General features: G+C 42.8%; 1 protein-coding gene across 1 annotated transcript in view; it reads left to right on the top strand.

Annotated features, from left to right (window-relative positions):
* Positions 1-15,028, top strand: part of ELOVL7 (ELOVL fatty acid elongase 7) — a 33,540-nt gene extending 18,512 nt beyond the window's left edge. Inside the window, exons 2-8 of the mRNA XM_066602776.1 lie at positions 1,457-1,533; positions 5,116-5,306; positions 5,486-5,566; positions 8,811-8,867; positions 11,250-11,355; positions 12,172-12,308; positions 14,291-15,028. Of these exons, the coding sequence (XP_066458873.1) occupies positions 1,464-1,533; positions 5,116-5,306; positions 5,486-5,566; positions 8,811-8,867; positions 11,250-11,355; positions 12,172-12,308; positions 14,291-14,518 (870 nt within the window). The 5' untranslated portion in view covers positions 1,457-1,463 and the 3' untranslated portion in view covers positions 14,519-15,028. The remainder of the gene's footprint in view (positions 1-1,456; positions 1,534-5,115; positions 5,307-5,485; positions 5,567-8,810; positions 8,868-11,249; positions 11,356-12,171; positions 12,309-14,290) is intronic.
* Positions 15,029-21,573: the final 6,545 nt, after the last annotated feature.

Below are 21,573 nucleotides of genomic sequence, written 5' to 3'. Positions count from 1 at the left end.
CACCCCGCTAGTGACTGTGGTCCAATCAGAGTACGAACCATTTATTACCACCCTCTGCTTTCTATCGTTGAGCCAATTTTTTACCCACTTACACACGTTTTCGCCCAGTCCGAGCTGCCTCATTTTGTATATTAGCCTATTATGTGGCACGGTGTCAAAGGCTTTAGAGAAGTCCAGATATACAAGATCAATAGATTCTCCCTGGTCCAGCTTAGAGCTTACTTCATCGTAGAAACTGATCAGATTTGTCTGACATGAGCGACCCTTCATGAATCCATGCTGGTGAGGAGTTATTCCCTTAATCTCCTTGAGGTACTCATCGATGGCGTCTCTCAGAATCCCCTCGAAAATTTTTCCCGTTACTGAAGTGAGACTTACTGGCCTGTAGTTACCAGGCTCACTTTTGCTCCCTTTTTTGTAAATTGGAACCACGTTGGCAATGCGCCAGTCCAATGGTACTACTCCGGTCTTGATAGTGTCTAGAAATATTAGGTATAGCGGCCTAGCTATCTCGTCACTTAGTTCCTTTAGTATCCTTGGGTGTAATCCATCTGGGCCCGGTGATTTATCAATTTTAGTTTTCTTTAGACGCTTCCGCACCTCCTCCTGCGTTAGGTATGAGATATTTTGTGAGGGGTTCGTTTTATTCCCCTGCATCTCGTGTGGCATTTCCTTTTCTTTGGTGAACACACTTGAGAAGAAACTGTTTATTAGATTTGCTTTCCCTTCGTCATCATCAATGATTTCTCCTGCATTGTTTTTTAAAGGGCCAGCGCTCTCCCTGCAAATCCTTTTGCTGTTTATGTAGCTGAAAAATAGCTTCGGGTTGTTTCTGCTCTCTTTTGCGATCCGTCTTTCTGCTTCCTCCTTGGCAGTTTTAATCGTATCTTTGCATATTTTGTTTTTTTCCCTGTATGATTTTAGCGCTTCTTCGCTGCCTTGTTGCTTTAGTAGTTTGAACGCTTTCTTCTTTTCGTTTATTGCCCCTCGTACCGTCTTGTTGAACCACATTGGTTTCCTTTTAGCTGAGTTTCTTTTATTTTTAAAGGGAATGAACTGCTCACATGAGGCGATTAGGATCCTTTTGAACTTTTCCCATTTTTCCTCCGTACTGATATTTTTGAGGATGTTGTCCCAATTAATGTTACCGATAGTAGTTCTAAGCTCATCAAATTTTGCTTTACTAAAGTTTAGTTTCTTTGTCACTCCCTGATAAGGCTTCCTATTGATTGACAGCTGGAAGTTGATTATATTGTGGTCGCTGTTCCCCAAGTGCCCCTCAACCTGCACCCCCTTTATACGTTCCGGTTTGTTAGTTAGCACTAGGTCCAGAATGGCTCTCCCTCTTGTTGGTTCCTGCACAAGTTGGTTCAGGTAATTGTCTTTGTCAGGTAAATGTAGTATTGGTCTATCTTTGCAAATCGAAGTGAATATATATGATTTGGTTACTTTACAGGACACAAATGAACATGGCCTTCAAGGACTTAACATCAAGAGCAGTGCTGCTTTATGACGAGTGGATGAAGGATGCTGGTGAGTGACAGGCCATAAATTGCATATTGCTCATTTGACTTTGGAAAATAACTTTATGATGGGGTGTGATGAACATGTATCTTGACTGTCTATATGTGATGTATTCTGTAAGCACTTCAAACTAGCCAATACTGGGATTAATACTATTGGATCCATTCTTGAACACAATCACTCCATCTCTCATTTAAAAAAAAACCGTTGAAGCCCTTTTACACGGGACGGGTGTTGGGCAAACGATGCACAATGCTCATCCCTTGTATACTCGCTCCCATACTGTTATACAGGAGCGAGTAGCACTGGATTGCTCTCAGCGCGGCCTGCAGGGAGACGGGGTGGTTGAAGGAGAGCTGTCTCCCCGCCCTCTCCTTGCCCACTTCCATTCTCTGTAAGCAGCATCTGTTCAGTACTGAACGGCTGCTGTTTACACTGAAAGAAATGTCCGTTTTTTTTTAAGCATTTCAGAATAACCCAGACACTGTATATCTGTCCCGGGTTTATGCTGCCCTTGGTTCGGGCAGCATAAACTTAGTAATCAGTTCCCTTTAAATCCTGCATGAAATACAAACAGCTAAATAGTGTATAAGAAGATGAAAGTCATGCTGGGCTGGCTAATGCGCTCACAAGGAACAAACTGCTATTTATGAATAACAGAGTGGATTAATAATTATAGCTCCCATCTATAGCATGCTGGCTGACGTCCAGGAGCAATGTCACAGCCAATGTCATTCCATGAATATGCACTCTCAAGACCTGATACAAGACTTTTGATTCTCAGTATCTGTGTAGCAGCTTTTAGAATATTTCAATATTCCTAAGGGTCACTTTGAAGTCCCCTTTTAGAGGCTCTCCTGGGCAGAACGTCATAAGGATCTATCCCCTTTTCTACCATGTCTGGTAAAATTGCCACATTGTATCAATTCAACATTTTGGTTGGCTGGAATGTAAGAGTTGTTACAGCGTGTAATACTACACTAAGATGTACAAGGCACTGCCAACCTCCTCCTTCCTTCCCCTTTACTATGAGAGGCTGCTGGGCTAAATATGTTCCTTTCAGTCATTGGGTACAGTACACTCTTGTGGTAGTGAGAATAATGTGTCCATATGTAACTAATGAGATTCTAAACACCTACAATGCTTGGAATTTTCAGTTGGGGAATAATGGCTAAAGTTTAGAGTTAATTTTGATGAGCGTAGCATTCTGTAGTTTGTTCAATGCGATGTAGCAGAGTAAAAGGGGGTTTATCCCAATATACTAACTTATTGTCCTGTGAATAGGGAATAAGTGCCTGAAGGAGGTCTGACTGCTGGGACCTGCACGAATAATACAACAGAGGTTTCGTGTCAGGTTATAGACTGCGGTGCCTAGGGCTCACCAAAAAACTATGGGAGCCCATTGTACAGCTACATGCAACTATTACCTGATCCCCATTCACAAGTTCACCACATTTTCCATACAGTTCAGTGGAAACAAGGCTGGACACAAATGCAGCCCCCTTTCCTTAGAAGTATGTACCACTCATTCAGGTGTTGGTGGCATGGCCCACTCCTGGCTCAGGGTCCATCGGTGAATTCTGTTGGCCAGTCTGAGCTTGCCTTGTTCCCTGGTATGTTGATCATGTGCACTCTTGCTTCGTTGATCACTGTGGGACTGCTGAGTGCTTTATTTGGCTTATCTTTGGTCACATAGAATGCAGCAGTAGGAAAAATACTCCCATCACCTCTCCATTCTCACAAGGTGACATGGTACCCCATTCTCAGGATCCTGGTTTATAGGACTGTAAAGGTTCTCTTTTTAATTTTAATGGCACAATGATCACATGTGAAATCCTATGGTAATCCAAATATAACATGACCCACTGAATTACATTAAATTTGTACCTCAAACGATATCATTTTTAGGTCCCAAATTTTTAACTCCTAGCATGTATAGAGGTGACCACTTTCACTTTATTTACACTCTGTCAAAAACAAATCGATCACCTAGTTGGCATTTTGCTGCAAACTCCTCATGCGATTACATCTCGGGTAGACATGCAAATGATTAGATTTGTGGTGTGATTAAATGAACGGTCTTGTTACCTTAGACCATAAAAGTGGTTCCACCCTTGGCCTATAAAAAGGCTCTCAGAGGCTCGTTGTGTGTGGAGCTTGTTAAACACTAGACTTCTCTATGACGAAATGGAAGAGATTTCATCCAGGTAACAGAGTTTGAGAGGGGGCACGTTATTGGAATGCGAGTAGCTGGATGGTCTTATTGACTAATTGCCCACCACCTGGGCCATTCTGACCAGACTGTTAGGAGTCTTGCATAGTGCTGTTACTAGTGGATGCATAAGGGCAAGAGCAAAAAGGCGACGGGGCTCAGGATGCCCTTGACAGACTACCGGTAGAAAGAATGATCCAATCATTCAACAAGCACAAGCAGCTCCAACTGTTTAGTTGAGCGACATCCAGAGACAGGTGGCATTATTGTTACTGGCCCCTGTGTCTGTCAGAACCATTTCCATGTGCTTGGCTGAAGAACATTTGGAGTCATGGCGCCCATTATGTGTACTGACTCTGACACCCACCATCGCCTCAGTTTGCAGTGGTGTCGCGAGCAACAAAACTGGACTGCTATAAAGCGGAACAGAGTTGTCTTCCGTGATGAATCCAGGTTTAGTTTGGGCACTGATGACGGCCATGTTCATTTCTGGAGACCTAGGGGGTGAGTGCCTCACTCCTCAACAAACTCCTCGGGGCAAGCGTGATATCGGGGATGCAAGGCATTTTTTTATACAAAAAAGTCTTGCATCGATTCTGTGAAATTGCAACTCGCCGGTGCTTGTTTCACGTGCATCGGAGGATTGGTAAGTGTTTTCCATTGATATCAATGGGAAGCATCACATCGCACGGCATACAATGTGTTTGACTGTCCCATTAGAAACAATGTGTGGTGTGTTCCCGAGGGGCGCAAAAAAATAAAACGTGCAACAATTATCTATCTTTTTTTTTTTCTAACTTGCAGTCTTGATGTGAGGGAAAACATTGCTCATGTCTATAACCCCATTAAAAGAAAGGCGTTCCTATTCGTGTGTCTTGCAACACCTAGGACTCGCGCAAGATTCGGGTGAATGTAGCTCAACTAGGGGAGCGCTCACAATGGACAAAAGTTAAACGGGTTGTTCGATTACTGGATAAATCAACTTCAATAGAACTGTATGGGATAAAATAAACTGAAACGTACTCATCCTGCTGTGGTCCCCGTAGTTGTTTTGATCACTGACGTCGCAGGAACTTGGATGACCATTTCTGAACTCTTGACATCATGGGGCTCAGGTTGAGAGTGTTGATGCTGCAGTGGTCGCCTGAGTTATCAGTGATCACAACCACCACACCAGTGCTGGATCCCGCTGGCTGTGTAGGGGTAAGGGTGTTTATTATTTTATCTCATACACCTCTATTAAAGCTGGGTTGTTCCGTAACCGGACAACCCCTTTAAATCATAAACCCATCTCTGCTATATCTGTACATAAAGAAAAAAGTAAATATCTCTCTTGTGCAGATGTTAAAATGGATTGGTATTTCACTTTGTCTTGATAGATCCGCGAGTGGAGGACTGGCCCCTTATGTCCACTCCGATCTCCCAAACCTTCATCATTGGTGCCTATATTTATTTTGTCACATCATTTGGGCCCAGGATGATGGAGAACAGGAAACCATTCGACCTCAAGGGCATAATGGCCACGTATAACTTATCCATGGTTCTCTACTCTTTGTACATGTGCTATGAGGTAAGTGCTTTGTAAACTTATCCCCCCCCCCCTTATATACTCCCCTCTCCGCCTTCCAAGTTGACTATAGGCTATATAATATGACATATGAAAAGGGACTTTCTTAGAGTCTACTCTAATACAGAATGCTGCTCTTCTTGACTGTTCTTTAACACTAATAATTTGCTCTTTTCCTTTAGTTTCTTATGTCGGGCTGGGCTACGGGTTACTCTTTTCAATGTGACATCGTGGATTACTCTAGGTCACCCCAGGCAGTAAGGGTGAGTAATTGATTTATGATGCCGAGTGTTATGATCACCTAGGTACCTTACTATGTGTCTTGGTTACAGGTAGGGCTGAAAAAATAATTGTTGCTTAAATACCCAGTTACGCTAGGTGCACATGGGTGTATTTTCAGGCCATGTGCCGTCCATATAATTCCAAGGACCGCACATGGTGCCATTATACTTAATTGGGCTATACACATGGACATTTTTTTTTATTACAGACTCATGATCCCTGTGGGAAAAAAAACCTCATGGTATATCCTATTCCTGTCAATTTCCCTGATGATAACATAGATATGCCCTAGACATGTTCATTATCCGTGTGCGTCGGATGGGTCTGTGTGCGCTGTCTGATGTGAGTTGCCCCCAAGTCCCCCAAATGGGTGCACCTAGACTTAAATAGAATATTCCTTCTAATAGTCTGCAGAACCTGTATATCACTGCTTTCTTGCCTTTTATTGCAGGAATGATTTAAAACCAGCAAATATTATCTTCACAATACCCTTTTTGAACAAACTTTTTTTTTGGTCCAACATTCGGTCATCAAAAGTGAATAAGCCAGACATTTTTAGAATGCCTTACTAGATTAAAGTGCATATCAGAAGTGCATAGAGCCTGCAGCAAAACATCGAGCTTCTGTTTGTATGGTGAAGTGTTGGGTCTAGGGGACAATTCCTCCAGAATACATGGTGTCCAATGGAGTCCACTACTCATTATTATTTTATTTTTTTCATAGAGGCATTTTTGGAATCTTTCATAGAATGGCTGCTTTACAAAAAAATGCTATTAACCACTATGGACACCAATAAATTAAATTTGCTGGACAAACAATACAATTGGATGGCTAGATATTCTCAAAACCCATAGAAATCAATAAGAGCCTCACCCTCCTAGACGAAGCATAAGTCAAACGTGTGGTGGTTTGCCTTGCTTTTATCCACAAGCACTTTGCTTCAAACTTTGATATTTACTTGTATTTGTACTTGATAGCACTGCGTTGGTTTACCGCCTTTTTAGCTGTCTGCATATTTCTGCTTTTATTAATATTTTTTTTTAATTTGATTTTGGTATGGAAAGAATGAAAAAAAATTATACATAGTTATTATGGGGAGAGTGAATACTATATTACAAGTGTCAGCACACTCAATCTATTGGTATCTGTAAACTGCATGCAATTAGACATTTGATGCTATTTTGTTTCTGGAGCTTGGTGTATGTTTTTCAAATTGATTAAGGGGGGGGGTACATTTTATCTTAACCCCATAGTGACCACCCTATTGCCTTTTTACGTCCTGGCCTGCTGGGCTTCAATTCCAGAGGACGTAAAAACATGCATCCTCTGGTAATGAAAGCAGTGCAGGCTGTGGACGTGACAGCTCCATGCTGTCTGTTACCGGAGGTAGCCGACATTTTGGAGCTGTCATCCCGAGTGGTGGGACCCCCTCCCGGTCACCGTATACTGGCGATAAGTCGATAGAAAGTTAAAATAAAAGCTACTGTTTCAGCTCCCCTTATGGATTGGATCCGTTAGAGGAGCTGAGAATACTCACCCCCGTCCTTCGCGATGTCCCACGGCATTCTGGTTCTCCAGGACCTGACGCCTGTCTTTTGCGCATGCGTGCCAAATGTCATCATGTCACGCGCAAAGGGCCGGGAGGCACGGGAAGTTTAAAAGCTCCCTGCTCCCGGCTAGTATGAGTAGCCGAGAGCAGGGAGATGTCACCAGGAGCCGCTGTATGCGGTTCCCAGTCACATGCTCACTGTTATCCAATGGATATCCAATCATGTAATAGTAAAAAAGTTTGTTTTCTCTTCCCTCATGGATCATATCAGTGAGGGGAGACGAAATTAGGTACCTAAGACCCCCGGATTTATCCACGGACCTTACCTCAGCTTCTGCACACGCACTTGTCGCCAAAATGGCGGACGCATTCGCAAAAGCCGCAGATTGTCAGGGTAATTTAAAATCTTCCCACACTTGGCTACTAAATGTAGCCAAGAGCCTGGAGATCTCATGGGGGCTGCTGTAATGGATAACGGCGATCACGTAAAAGTTAAAAAAAAGCTAAAGTTTCACATCCCATCACGGATCCAAACCATGGGGGGAGGTGAAATTACTTAAGAAACTGTGGGGTCAAAATACTCCTGACCCCCCCCCCCCACCCCCTCAATGAATACATTAAGATGGTGTCATTTATGGGGGTACCTATCATTCTGACTCCCATGAGCCTTTGCAATCTTGGCTTGGTGCAGGAAAACAGTGTTCCTCAAAATATTAACAATTAATGTTAAATTTGTACGTCTTCTAAATGGATAAAAAAAAAACACTAAAGTTTTTCCAATGTGCGCCCAGAATAAAGTAAACAGATGGAAATATATATCTTATCAAAAATTTCTATATTATGTTTGCACATATTTGAGATCCTGCAGTTAAAAATGAGAAAAAAATTACAAATTTATTATTTTTTTTTTTTTGCAAAATGTTCCCAATTTTTACGCTTTTAATAAATATACGCAAATTCTATCATTATTTTTACTGCCTAAATGAAGCACAACATGTGGTGAAAAAAACAATGTCAGACTCACTTGAACATGCAAAACTTTTACAAAGTTATTCAATGTTAAAGTGACACACGTCAGATTTCCAAAGTTTGGCCTGGTCATTAAGGCGCAAACAGGTCACTAAGGGGTTAAAACATCTTTGTGTAGTATCTTTTTAACAATCGAAAAATTAATGGTACTTTAAACTTGGGGTCTAGTAACACAATGCAGCCTTGCTGCAGAAATTTCTGCGGCCTACAAATCAGTTTCACGCATGTGAATGGGGTTTTTTTTTTTGCAACATGTGCATGAATTTTTGCAAGCCCCATTGCAACACGCGGGACTGCTGCAGATATTTCTACAAAACACTTGTAAATATGCCCAAATGTCCCTAATCAAGACACCTACATGCATGGCCTAACTGAAGATTGAGCAATGTATCTGTATGCAGCGTAAGACTCTATAGGATTGCTGCAGTATATGCAGCCATTGCTGAATGTATATTGTCCGCTGCTTGAAGTACAGCATTGTCCTCTGTATCCCCGTGGAAGTAAATAAGTTCTTTGTAGCGCTGGCATCTTACACTTTGATTGTGGAAAGAACAATGGTGTGCACCACGTCACTTGTAAGCACGGGCGAATGGGAAATAATTTAAAGGAGAACAATTAACTAGTCTTCTGTTTCTCTCCTTCTGCAGATGGCATGGACATGCTGGCTCTTCTATTTTTCCAAGTTTATAGAGTTACTTGACACAGTAAGTGTATTCGGATAAGGTTATACACCTCACAAGCATTGTTTTATCCTTAGTGCTAGCTGCATTAACGACTGTTCATGTCATTCAAGTGAATTATTTTTGACAGTCTTTAGTTTAAAAAGCCACCCAAAACATAAAATGGTTCAGAGATTAATAAATCGGCTAATAAAGTTTGCTATAAATCGGCACTTTTGTATTGTGGTGGCCATTTAAAAAAAAGACAAAAGGACGTACATCTATTCTGAATTAACTTCTTAAGTAATAAGACTGGAGGTGCCCGTACACCCTAAAGGGATTATTATCTGCCCTCCTTTTCATTTTTCCACTGATGATCTATTCTCTGCATAGGTCCTCAGTAGTTTGACAGGGATCCGCCACTCGGGACCTCCATTCATCAGCTGATCATCCAGTCTTCTGTCCAGTCAAACAGGACAGACGTTGTCATAAGCAAAGATGGGAGAAAATGCATGCTTTGACTCCACTCTCATTGAAGTCAGAGGGAGAGCCATGCTGCTATGGCACTTCTTGCTCCTCTTTTGGTTGGGACAGGATGTGATGTCCTGATCAGGAAGGACAGGAAGTGTCTTAGCAGTGCAACTCTCGTTGATTGTAATGGGAGTATTTCTTGTCCTGACTGTTAATGACAATGTCGGCCCACTGCATTGACAGTGGGCTAGATAGTCAGCTGATAGACTGGGATCCTGAGTGGCGGACCCTGTCCATCAACTATTAATAGTCTATCTAGAGGATAGGTCAAAGGTGAAAGTTGTTGGCCAGCAACTATTCTTCCTAACCTCCACCATGCAAATGCAAGGCCTGGGAATGTGAATGGGACTGAGCAGCAATACTAGGTACAACGATCATCAAATTTATGGCACCATACCTGGCAAGCAAGGAAGGGGATGTGGCACTCATTGGAGTGCTGCGGCCCCTTTGGCCAGCTGGTTCTAGGTGTCGGGACACCTTTTGGATGACTTTAACTGTTGTGATTGTGTTTTTTTTTTTTTTTTTTTCCTTAATCCAATTCCATATGAGTTTAATAGAAAATTGCTCTACAACCCCTGCCCTATTTAGCTATGCAGCTGAAGACTCATTGCTGAGGAAAGCCATCTTTAGCTACATAGTGGAATAGAGTTACTGACAACCGGTAAAGCTTCTCCTCGTTGTCTGCACTCTGGCGCATTATTCTTGGCCATGGACGCTGCGTTCTCCTTTAGCATCCAGCTTCTTTGGTGTGCCATCTCCACCCCTTCCCAGTACCCAGTGCGTAGTCTGCCTTGGGATTATGCCCAGTGCATTGCCATATAGTGCACTAGGTACTCTGGGAGCAGGGATGAACACAGCGTCTTCTAAAGAGGGACTGCTTCTCTTCACAGCATCTGAAGCCAGCCAGGAGAAAAGAAATAAGATTGTGGGAGGAAAGAAAACTGACCTATTTGTCTAATTATTCTTTGCTGTGTGCGAAGAATAATGTGCCAGAATGCAGACGCTGAGGAGAAGCCTTTCCTGTCAGTAGCTCTATGCTGATGATGACTGATCTTCCTTAGCGATTGGCTGCATGGCTGAACAGGATAGAAACAGTCATTCCAGAGCAAACCTCTATTAAAACCGTCTGAAAATGAAAGGGGAATAAAGGGCTGCATCCTTAAATCACTAATTCTAGTTTATCCTCCCAATTAAAAAAATAAATAAAATCATAGATTTTATTTATCCATCAATCTAGTTGTATGAGGTCTTGTTTTTTGTGGGCCGAGTTGTATTTTTCAATGGTACTATTTAATGTAACTTATACTTTACTGAAAAACTTGACATAACTCTATTCTATGGGTCAGTACAATTTGTGACAATGCCAAATTTATATAGTGGTGTATTTTTATATATTTATTTTCTTTTAACTCCTTTTGAAATTTATTTATTTTTTTTTGGTCCCCATAGGGTATAGTGGTACTACTAATACTGCAAGGGTTACCATTATACCACAATATGACAGGCAGTCTATCAAGCCACACCACGGCAGCACTTCAAAAAGCCTCTGGCAACCTCATGATTATATCTTGTGGGGGCCGTTCAGGATCCTGTAAAACCAATCAGGAGATTTAAATGCAGCTGTCAGAAGAGACAGCCGCATTTACGGGGTTAACAGCTGCGATCAGTATTAATGCTGATCGCTGCTGTTTCTGGTAAGTGACAGCAGTGAGAAACGGCTGACACCCGCGTTATATGGGGTGGGATAGGCTCTCGATTCCCCTCCATACAAACACACAGGATATAAATTTAGTTTAGTAAGGTGTGTCTGTGTGTGTGTCTGTGTCTGTGTGTGTCTGTGTGTGTGTATTCCTATTTATTTATTTTTTTTAATGCAAACACATATTTCCCTCCCAGGTCTTTTTTGTTTTGCGTAAGAAGAACAGTCAAATCACATTCCTCCATGTATTTCATCACTCCATCATGCCGTGGACTTGGTGGTTCGGTGTGAAGTTTGCACCCGGTAAGTTGATCTGGTTTACCGGACGCAGACCATAAACTAGGTTGGTGCGGTTTCTGCAAAAATCTAGGCTCCATTTTTTTTAATCTCATACAACCAATCTCAATTATGTGTGCAGTGCTTCCAGATAATGGACAAGTATACAAGGGCAGAATTTGTTCTATACCAATTTTCTTTATTACAATGTGACTGCAATGGAAATGTCTTGGGAGACAATGATCAGTGAAACCCCTTCTACTTTCCACACCTCAGTAATATCTCCGCCGTGACAATTTTGCAATCTACAAACAACAAAAATAGTTTGAGTACAAAATTGTCCAACTTGGAGAATTTACATGTTGTACTTATTATCTGTGAACATCCAAAGCACTGGGTGTGAAATGTAGTGATTTTAGTTCACATTAGTGTTTATTGGTCTCTACAGTATATAGAAACCCCAATAAAAACCTGACAGAACCCATAAGTCCCAGGGTTCATAAAGATCTATGGGTAACTGTGCAAAAAATGGATGTCTTCGGGCTTTTATCAACAGAAGCCATACTGTAAACCCAGTTTAAGTTCTTTGATTATTTTTTCAAATGGGACTCAATCAGCCCTAAATAGGTTATTCTAAAAGCATTTTTTTGCATTTTGTCAAACATAATTTAAAAGAGTGACCAAAAAAAGCAAACCAGAAGTGTGAACGTTACGTGTGCATTCTTCTTTTGTCCCTTTCAGCAATTTTACTTTTCTTGCTGGTGGCTTTAGTTTATCATAGATCGGTGAGAAGCTGTACACACCTACAGTATGTTATTCTTTCCCATGTCTAACCCCATTCAGGTGGCTTGGGCACATTCCATGCGTTGGTGAACTGTGTTGTGCATATCATTATGTACAGTTACTATGGACTCTCTGCACTGGGGCCGGCCTACCAGAAGTACCTGTGGTGGAAAAAGTACATGACCTCTATACAGCTGGTGGGTTTTTCTCTTTAATTCCTTAACATAACATCTATTGAACAGGCTTTAGCATTTCTCTTCCTGGAAGTTGTTCGTACTATTGCACTTAAATTCATAGTTGTTGCCTGATAATTTTCCATCTTGAGCAAAGCAGATATTAATATAGAATGCAGAGCACTCTAGTAATAGTAAAACACTCCTGTAATATGGAGGGACATAATTATGAATATGCCATAGACCTTTAAAAACCTTTCCTGAGGTTACTTTCCCACTATCTGTAGTACTTGGATAACTGGATCCATTTCTTTGGGAAGGATGTCCTCACCTTGGAGGTGTGAACATGTGAGGTGGCAGGCTCGAGGCTTCCCTGGTTCTTATGGTCAATACCAGCCTGTTGGGCAACAAGGGTCCTGGCTGAGAAACGGGGAGTGCCAGACTGAGCTCCATGAATGAAGCCATGTTCTCCTTATTCTCTTGGGTCGGAAGATGGGCCATGGGGAATTCATGATCAGGTTCTGGCCATACCTGTTCGGTGGAGGGATGGGTTCTGAAGTAGGCCCTATTGGCCACTGTGGCCAGAGGCTTCACAGATAACACACATAGGACTTCACAGACGTTGTTGCTGCACTAAATGATAACTTTAAAAAAACTACAGCAAGAGGGTATCAAACTGTGTCTCGGACTTTGGCCTAGTTCAGACTTGTAGGATGTTTTACTAAAACAGTTCTGATGTTTAAGGTAGGATAGCAAACGTTCGTATCCAGTTACCAAAATACTCAACTAACAACAATGAGTCTGTCTAGACCATTTACAGGACTCTCAATATGCAGAATCTGTAGTGTTCTTCCATCTAGCAGCTGGAGATGACTTTCATAGACAAGCCGCTGTTGTTCGAGTGGCTGGAGTGAGAACGCTAGACTCTGAATCCACTATTCCATTTCTCTTTTCTGCACACTGGAGGAGAAACCGTCCATAGAACAATTGCTGTGTCTCTGCAGCATCAATCAGGGGAACACACCCTTCTGCTTCCATTTACAACATAGCAGCCCCCATGCTCTACCGCTGGAGGCTTGTTTACCTGTTCCTGCCTCAGTACCATTACGACAAAACATCATAGTATGAAATGGTGAACACTATTACGTACCCCTCTTACAAATGTAACAATAGACATAAATGATCTGACCACCAGAACTTATACTTATGGATAAAATGAAAGAGTCCTTGTCCCCATTCTTGCCAAAGTGCTAGCCACAGATGATCAAATAGACCCCCAACCCCACCCCATCTCACCCTATCCTCACTGACAGTACTATTATTGCTTGTCTAATTAACTATAACTGCTTGTCTGGCAAGCACAAAAAGCAAAATGGAACCAGTCCTCTTACTTCACTTAACTAGAAAATAATCTAACAAGATAGAGGGTCAATCTAGTGATGATTGTGCATCACAGGAGCAACTGAAAGACTACAGGGGCAATTAGAATATATTAGAGGGTTGGTAAGGGATATCTGAGTCTACAGGCTATACAAATAATATTTTTAATTAGTAGAATTATATTAGCATGACCCATAGAATGTAGTGCAAATTGTGCCAGTTGTAGAATTGACGTAATACTAACCTTAGTGCCAACTCTGGGCTATAGTACTCATAACAGCCTAATCTATTATACAGACACACCCTCCAGTACACAAAGGTCTGCTGTCCCTGCTGATTAACACACCTTCCAGTACACAAAGGTCTGTTTACAGGCCCCTGTAGGCCATTCTGTGTATTGCCTTGCCACACTATTTACTTTAAATTCTGGGCAAACGTTCTTTCATCATGACATGTAGTTGCTTTTGTTTTGGTAGAATACATTCTTAATATGGCTTTTATGTGTAAGGAAATGATAAATACTGTACTAAATACAATATAAATGACAGATTTACGTCTTGTTGGGAGATGACTTAATCTAAAGCAGTTATGCTGATATGTTAATTTTTTCCCTTTCTTCCCCTTAGACACAGTTTATCATGGTCACGTTCCATATTGGACAGTTCTTCTTCATGAAAGATTGTCCATACCAATACCCAGTCTTCTTATACATCATTTTGCTGTATGGAGTCATCTTCTTAATCCTGTTCCTCAACTTCTGGTTTCATGCCTACACAAAGGGGCAGAGGCTTCCAAAAGCACATCAGAATGGGAAAGCATTTCAGAATGGATATGTGAAAGACAAACACCATTGACAACATGGGAAACGATCTATCTAAGCTGTACCCGGCCGTGGTGCTGTGAATTACTTGACAATCGGGCATATACTGATTACCAATAAGCACAATTGTTTTTGCACTTTTTTTCCAACACTATGTCAAACCTGTATTTTTACTATAACTTATTTGGGATTGTATGCTGATGACAAAACGGTCTACTTCCTCTTGTTTCAACAGATGTACATATATTTATCTGTTGGTCGCCCTTGAGACTGAACACTCTTGTACGTACGCATGGATATAGAATGAGAAGTAATTTTTTCTTACTTTGAAAATCCTTACGAACCACAAAATAACGCTATGTGAATGTCTAAGGCATCAACTTTGAATGAACTACTTTTGGATCTGACTATGAATGACTGTCTCGTTTCCGAGACATGACACCGTCAATAATGCATCAAATGCTGCGAGTCGGCACCAAGTGTCTAATTTAAATTTTGTACAAATTGTGCCAAAATAAAAAAAAATGTATACATCTGCCTGAAATCTGTGTATTCATGTGGGGCATATTTATGGGGGTATAATAAAACAGGGCGTAGTGGCTATAGTGGTGATCAATTACCCTCTCACTAGCTCCTATGCTTCTAGGCAAGATATAGTAATTTCTTACCTAACATTAACCTTGGCAGCTCTTTGGGGTCTTTCGTATTGCATATTTTAGGTGGTTGCACTGTTTGCTCCAGCAAATATACTGAAGCGGCTTATAGGTACAGAATATGACGCTAGTGATGGAGAGGCTTTATGCCAGTTCAGTTGAACAAACTATGCTTCCCTGAATAGGATGATGAAGAAGAAGAATATGGCAATAACCTACAACAGTATTTAGTGAACTGTTTGCATTGTATCCAATGTTTGATTTAAACTATAACTCAATCCATACACTATGAATAGGTTGTCGCTAACCACACAGGGCGTACAGTTACATCCTGTGTATTCGGAGTTTGTATGGAGTAGGATTAGAAGCCAATCCCGCTTCATACAATGTTGTTTCTGGCTGTTTCTTAAAGATGACACCTGCCGGCAACCCTTTAAATGCTGCTGTCAGTGGCATTTATATCCCCCGATTGAAGTTTGGAGATGCGATCGTCAGGTGCTGTTTGTTTGATACGGCAGCTTGGAGGTTTCTGAACGTGCCCAGCACTGTCATGACAGTGCTGAATGCCTGTCAGATTGTGGTGTAATGTAGCACTATGGTATTAGGCTGGGTTCACACAGGGTGGATTTGCCACGGAAATTCCATGTGGAATTTCGCTGCAGCAAATCCACCTGCGACCGCTGATCCCGGGATCAGCCAGCCACGTGGACGAGATTTGTCAAAAATCTCGTCCACACGGGACAGACAATTCGTCGCAAGAAAACGGGCAGGAGCCGTTGCTGCGGCACGGATTTCCCAGCCGCAGCATGTCTATTTTTGTTTCTTCTGTTGCGGCCGCGCTGCTCTATATGGGGGCGCCGTCCGCAGTGGAAAAGCATGCGGCCAAGCCGCTCCAAACCTGCAGCGAAGTGCCGCGGGTTTTGGAGCTACGCTTTCCCAACGGAAATCTCACGGTTCTTTGCTGCAGCAAAACCACAAGATTTCTGGTGGGATTCTGCCCTGTGAGAACCCAGCCTTACACTATAATGCATGAGCGATCCAATTATCGCATATTCGTAATTAAAAAAAAAAAAATGAAAGCCACATAAACATATTTGGTTTCTCTGCATCCGTAAAAGTAACACATTTGATCTGCACAGTAAACTTTGTAATAATAAAAGAAGAACGCCAGAACGCCAGAATTGCACTTTTTTTTTTAATAAAAGTGATCAAGAATTTGTGTGTATTCCAAGATGGTACCTAAACAAACTATGGGGCATCTTGCAAAAAACAAGGCCTCGAGGAGCTACGTCAATGGATCAATAGGTGTTATGATTTTTTTTGAAGATGGGGAGGAAAAAAGAAAAAAGGGGTTGTCCTTGGGTGTCTGATATTGTGCACAATCTAGAACTGGCACAGCTGAATGGTTTATTCTGGCCAGGGGTAAATGGCTTCACAGAACTTGCTGAAAGTAGGAGTTACCTCTAAAGTAACTTAAGGTCCCTTTTAAACAGGACAACTGTAGGGTACATTAGCGCCTGACAGCCATCCGATAAGCTACCGCCCAACTATTGCTCGTGTGCTTTACTCAGGAGTGATAGTCGTTCTAGTGAATGGGGCAGAGTGGCTGGGGATCTCTTCCAGATGCCTGCTTCCATTTACAGTAAACGGCTCTCAGTCAAACATTGAGCGGCTTCTATTTACACGACCAGCCGCTTCGTTTTTAGTTCTGCTAAAAACCAAGCGACTCCCAACAGGTGAGCGATTTCCGGCTCCGTGCCCTATTGCTGACCGCATGTAGCAGGGTGATTATCACCCGAAATAAGTGTTTCCAGCAACTCCCCTAACTGAAATATGCAGTCACTGTCCCCTGAAGTAATTGGCACAGTACCTTTTGGCATGGCTGTATAGTGATCAAGTCAAGATAATTTGTTTTCCTGGTAATGAGCCTGGTACTCATAATTACACAATACTGAAACTTGAATATCTGGATACTTGCTGCCGTTCTGTTATCGCCGGTGGTCTCTCTCTGGTGAAGGCTCGGCACTTGTGGTTGGTACTTACAGCTGATGTTTCCTTGGTTGATCAGTAGATTTCCCTTTTGGCACCCACATTGTAACAGCTAGGCAGCGCCACTTTAGGAATCTGTTGCACTCTCCCTCTGGTAGAAGAAAACCCAGCTCTCCAGTAGCATTGGGGCATCTCACTCCTCATAAGGCTCTCCGTAAAACTGCTGAGTGACACCATTGCCTAGGAATAGCACCTGCCTTTTATACCTAGCCAATCAATGGGTAGCTCACTCCCTTTTATTCCACAGCAGCAAAATTAGAGTAAAGACAGTCATGTAACCTCTGTAAAGGTTGTAGAATGGAAATTCTATATAAAGTCCAACAATAATATATATATTTTAAGTTACTTACATTGGGCAGATATCTAGGGATTTGGGGCATTGCCTGTCTCTGCAAATTTCAGGCTAAGGGCTTATTCACAAGAGTGTATATCGGCTGCCGTTTTCATGGCCGGCCAATATACGTTACCATCTGAGCTGTCCTCCCCCCTCCCCGACTCTCTGCCTCTCTCCTCCCCTTCGGCTGTTTGCAATGGGGGGAGGGGCTAAGCTAAGCTCCACCCCTCCCATTGCTGGCTGCAGGGAGGGGGCAGGAGCTTAGCTTAGTAACATGTCCTTTACTGAGGCTCTGGGATCTCAACCAACATGGGAGTTACCACAATTCTGTCTGTACTTGGATAAACGTCTCTTGCGCTCCTCATGCCTCCATGGGTCACAGAGATGCCCCCCTCTATAATGGTAGAATATCACTCTTCAGTACCCCCAGCAATTAGCTGCTCCTGCTGGAGGAAACCACAGCCAACTGCTGTAGAGGAAATGTAGTATTACAGGATGGCCGTACACATGAATGGTTGTCCTGTAATACTAGGATTACGGAAGATCTGACAGAATAGGTGCCACTCTTATTGAGCGGCTCTCCATTCAGGATCATAGAAGGAGATCCCTAGTGGAGGATTCCATTGTGACTTTATATGCCCTAGTAATGTGTATCAACAGGGGATGTCTTTATTCCATTAAACCAACAAGTTTAAATATGCTCAACCATCTTGTAATTGTGTTTTAAGTTTCATTACAAATTTTTCTTTGTGGAGATCAAAATGGCTGGCCAGAATTCAGAAATGTTTTGCCCCCTTCTTGACCCACTTTTACACGTCCGTATTTTGTTAGTATTTTGCATCCAGATTTGTAAGCCAAAACCAGGAGTGGAACAGAGAAAAACTACCATGGAAAGAATTGTACCTCATCTTTGTTTTGGACCCACTACTGGTTTAGGCTTACAAATACTCATACACAATATAGACATGTGAAAGTGGCCTAATGCCTATTGCCCACGGATTGATTTCTGCTGGGTTTCACGCAGCGTTATCCCGCAGCTGTTGGGTTCTATTGAACCTAATAGCTTTTTGCCTTGCAATGTTCATGCTGTGGAATTCCATATTCCTAATATTGTAGTCAATGAAAGCCGTCCGTCAAGCGATACATTTTCGCTGTGAGCACAGCGGAAGTATCGTGTGATTATGCGTCACTGCCCACCGTTGGCACGTCACGTGCGTCGGGTTACCGGATGGTAATCTCAAGGCGGATCTGGAGAGGTGAGTATGGGGTCTTTGTGAGGCGCTGTGTCAGACTCCGCTGTGATATTCCGCTGACTGACTCCGACACGGCCGTGGGTATAAGGCCTTAGGGTTGTGTTCACACGTAGCAGAATTGGTGCAGATCTGCAGCAGATTTCACCCCTTCAATTTGAATTCGAATGCAAGAGTGAAACCTGCTGCAGGTAATATGAGTGCAACCTTAGAGGGGTTTCACACACAGTTTTTTGGGGGGGAGGGAAGGGGTGAGAGAAGTCAAAGACGGAAATGGGTCCACCTGGAAGAAGTAGTTTTTCTTCCTTTATTTTCCATTCTTTTTGAATCCACTTCTGGCTTTAAAGGGGTTGTCCCGCGGCAGCAAGTGGGGGTATACACTTTGTAATGTACATTGTGCATTAATTATGAGCCATACAGAAGTTATAAAAAGTTTTATACTTACCTGCTCCGTTGCTGGCGTCCTCGTTCCCATGGAGCCGACTAATTTTCGCCCTCCGATGGCCAAATTAGCCGCGCTTGCGCAGTCCGGGTCTTCTGCAGTCTTCTATGGGGCCGCTCGTGTAGAATGCCGGCTCCGTGTAGCTCCGCCCCGTGACGTGCCGATTCCAGCCAATCAGGAGGCTGGAATCGGCAATGGACCGCACAGAAGCCCTGCGGTCCACGGAGACAGAGGATCCCGGCGGCCATCTTCAGCAGGTAAGTATGAAGACGCCGGACCGCCGGGATTCAGGTAAGCGCTGTGCGGGTTGTTTTTTTAACCCCTGCATCGGGGTTGTCTCGCGCCGAACGGGGGGGGGGGGGGGGGGGGTTAAAAAAAAACAAAAAACCCGTTTCGGCGCGGGACAACCCCTTTAACTCAAACTGCATTAAAAAAAATCTTGTGTGAAACCCCTTCCTCAGTTATGCTGGGGGGCCCACTGCTTCAGTGGTGAATCAGTGGCTTGGCAATTCTCCCATATGAAACTAGTGCAGTCCTGTTGGAAGGGGTTAAACCCCGAAATGCATCTTTGTTGCTGAGTTATAATCAATAAAAGGAGAAGTCAGACTTAAAAACAGGATGGATATGTTCCTCATAAATTAAAAGTTTGCACCATTACCAGATTTTTACTACCATATCACAGCTCTATTGACTTCACGCCCTCGCTCAGTGGATGTGGGGTGTTTCCCGGGTTGGCAGCACTTCTGTAAATATTTGTAGAAGTCCCCATTAAGCCAGACTTCAAAGTAAAGCACAACAGTGAGGCTAGAAATGGTAATTCTGTGGATTTTATAGAGAAATTGTGGCTGACTGTGTTAAGGGGCACTGTGAAGGTCCTATAGGACATTATTAAAAGTCAGTAATATGAGGGAACTACCACGCAGGGCAGAATATTCTGTAACACCATTGTGGAGTATGTCCTCCAGTGGAATATTCAGCAGCAAAATCCACACTGTGAACATGCAGATTTTGGTGAGGAATTAAAAATAGCAAAATCCGGCCAGCAATTCTGTATTCAGATCTGTAGTCAGCAGTGTGAATTGTGGTGTGGAATTCAGGGACGGCATATTCTGCCTTGTGTGAAAGGTGCATGATAGGAGTAGACTATGGCTGGCTACGTTATTGTGCATTGAAACCACCTGCGTACATCCAGCATAACCTTGATAGCCAATGCGCTGCAATCACTGAGTGAGCCCTATTGAGGGCAGAGCCTGATGTGAATGGTGGAAATCTATATGCGATGCTGCAGAAAATGCCAACACTTTACAGTACAAGCAGCAGAAATAATTTACTGCACATATGGGATACTGAATAGTTGGCCCCACAAAAGTTAGTCACAGGGGGCCCCTGGTTTGCAGGGAAATTATCATTCCCATTGGGAACATGTTGTATTGTACAGCTTGATTTATATCAGCCCTGCATGCTGTATCTACCACTGGAAATCAAGGGTAAGTTGGACCTTTCTCTGCTCTTTTCTTTCTGTTCTGAGGTCTCATCAGCCCTCTTGTGGTCACTGTTTATTACTACATCTTTCAAAATTCTCCTACTGGAGCTTTTCAATTTTTTACAACTAAATTCCGTTTACCTTTTTATGCTCTACTGCAATCCCTTCTAGCTCTTATTTTGAAGAACATGATTACACCTGGGAGCCTGAATCTGTGTGGATGCATTGCAGAATTAATTAAACCTAGTAACACAGGCTTTGGCTGATGATATTATCGGGTGCTATGAAAGCCTAACCAATCTATTATATAGCTATAGCATTTTCTTCTCAGCAGTGGCATAGCAAGGTCAGGTGGTACCCAGTGTGGAAAATATTTTTAACACACCCCCCCCCAATTGTGAAATTATTAATAGATGTTAAAACCTGATACTTGCAGCTGTGCTGCCTCTTTGCATATAAGAGCTCAAACACGCACCTCCGCAAATTGCCGCCACCTGGACTGTTCTGACCAGACTGTTGGGAGGTGTTGGGACCAGTGATGGCATGCAAACAAGTCGACCGGGCTCAGGATGCCCTTAGCAGACCGCCAGTAGAAAGGATCGTCTGACAAGAAACATTTCCAATTGTTTCATTAAAGATGGACTGAAAGACATTTGGTCTCATGGCACCCGTTATGTGTACGGCCTTTGACACCCACCATCCCCTCCATTTGCAGCGGTGTCGTGAACAGTGAAAATGGACTACTACATACTGCAACCGAGTTGTCTTCAGCAATCCAGGTTTAGTTTTGGCAATGAGGACAGCCATGTTCATATCTGGAGACCTAGGGGAGCGTGCTATAACTCTGCTTTTGCTGCAGAACGACACACTGTCCCCTG

This window comes from Eleutherodactylus coqui, chromosome 5 (genome assembly GCF_035609145.1).
Source record: "Eleutherodactylus coqui strain aEleCoq1 chromosome 5, aEleCoq1.hap1, whole genome shotgun sequence".
Classification (NCBI taxonomy): Eukaryota; Metazoa; Chordata; class Amphibia; order Anura; family Eleutherodactylidae; genus Eleutherodactylus; species Eleutherodactylus coqui.
The sequence above is the reverse complement of the archived record's forward strand: the minus strand, read 5'-3'. Positions and strand labels throughout refer to the sequence as shown.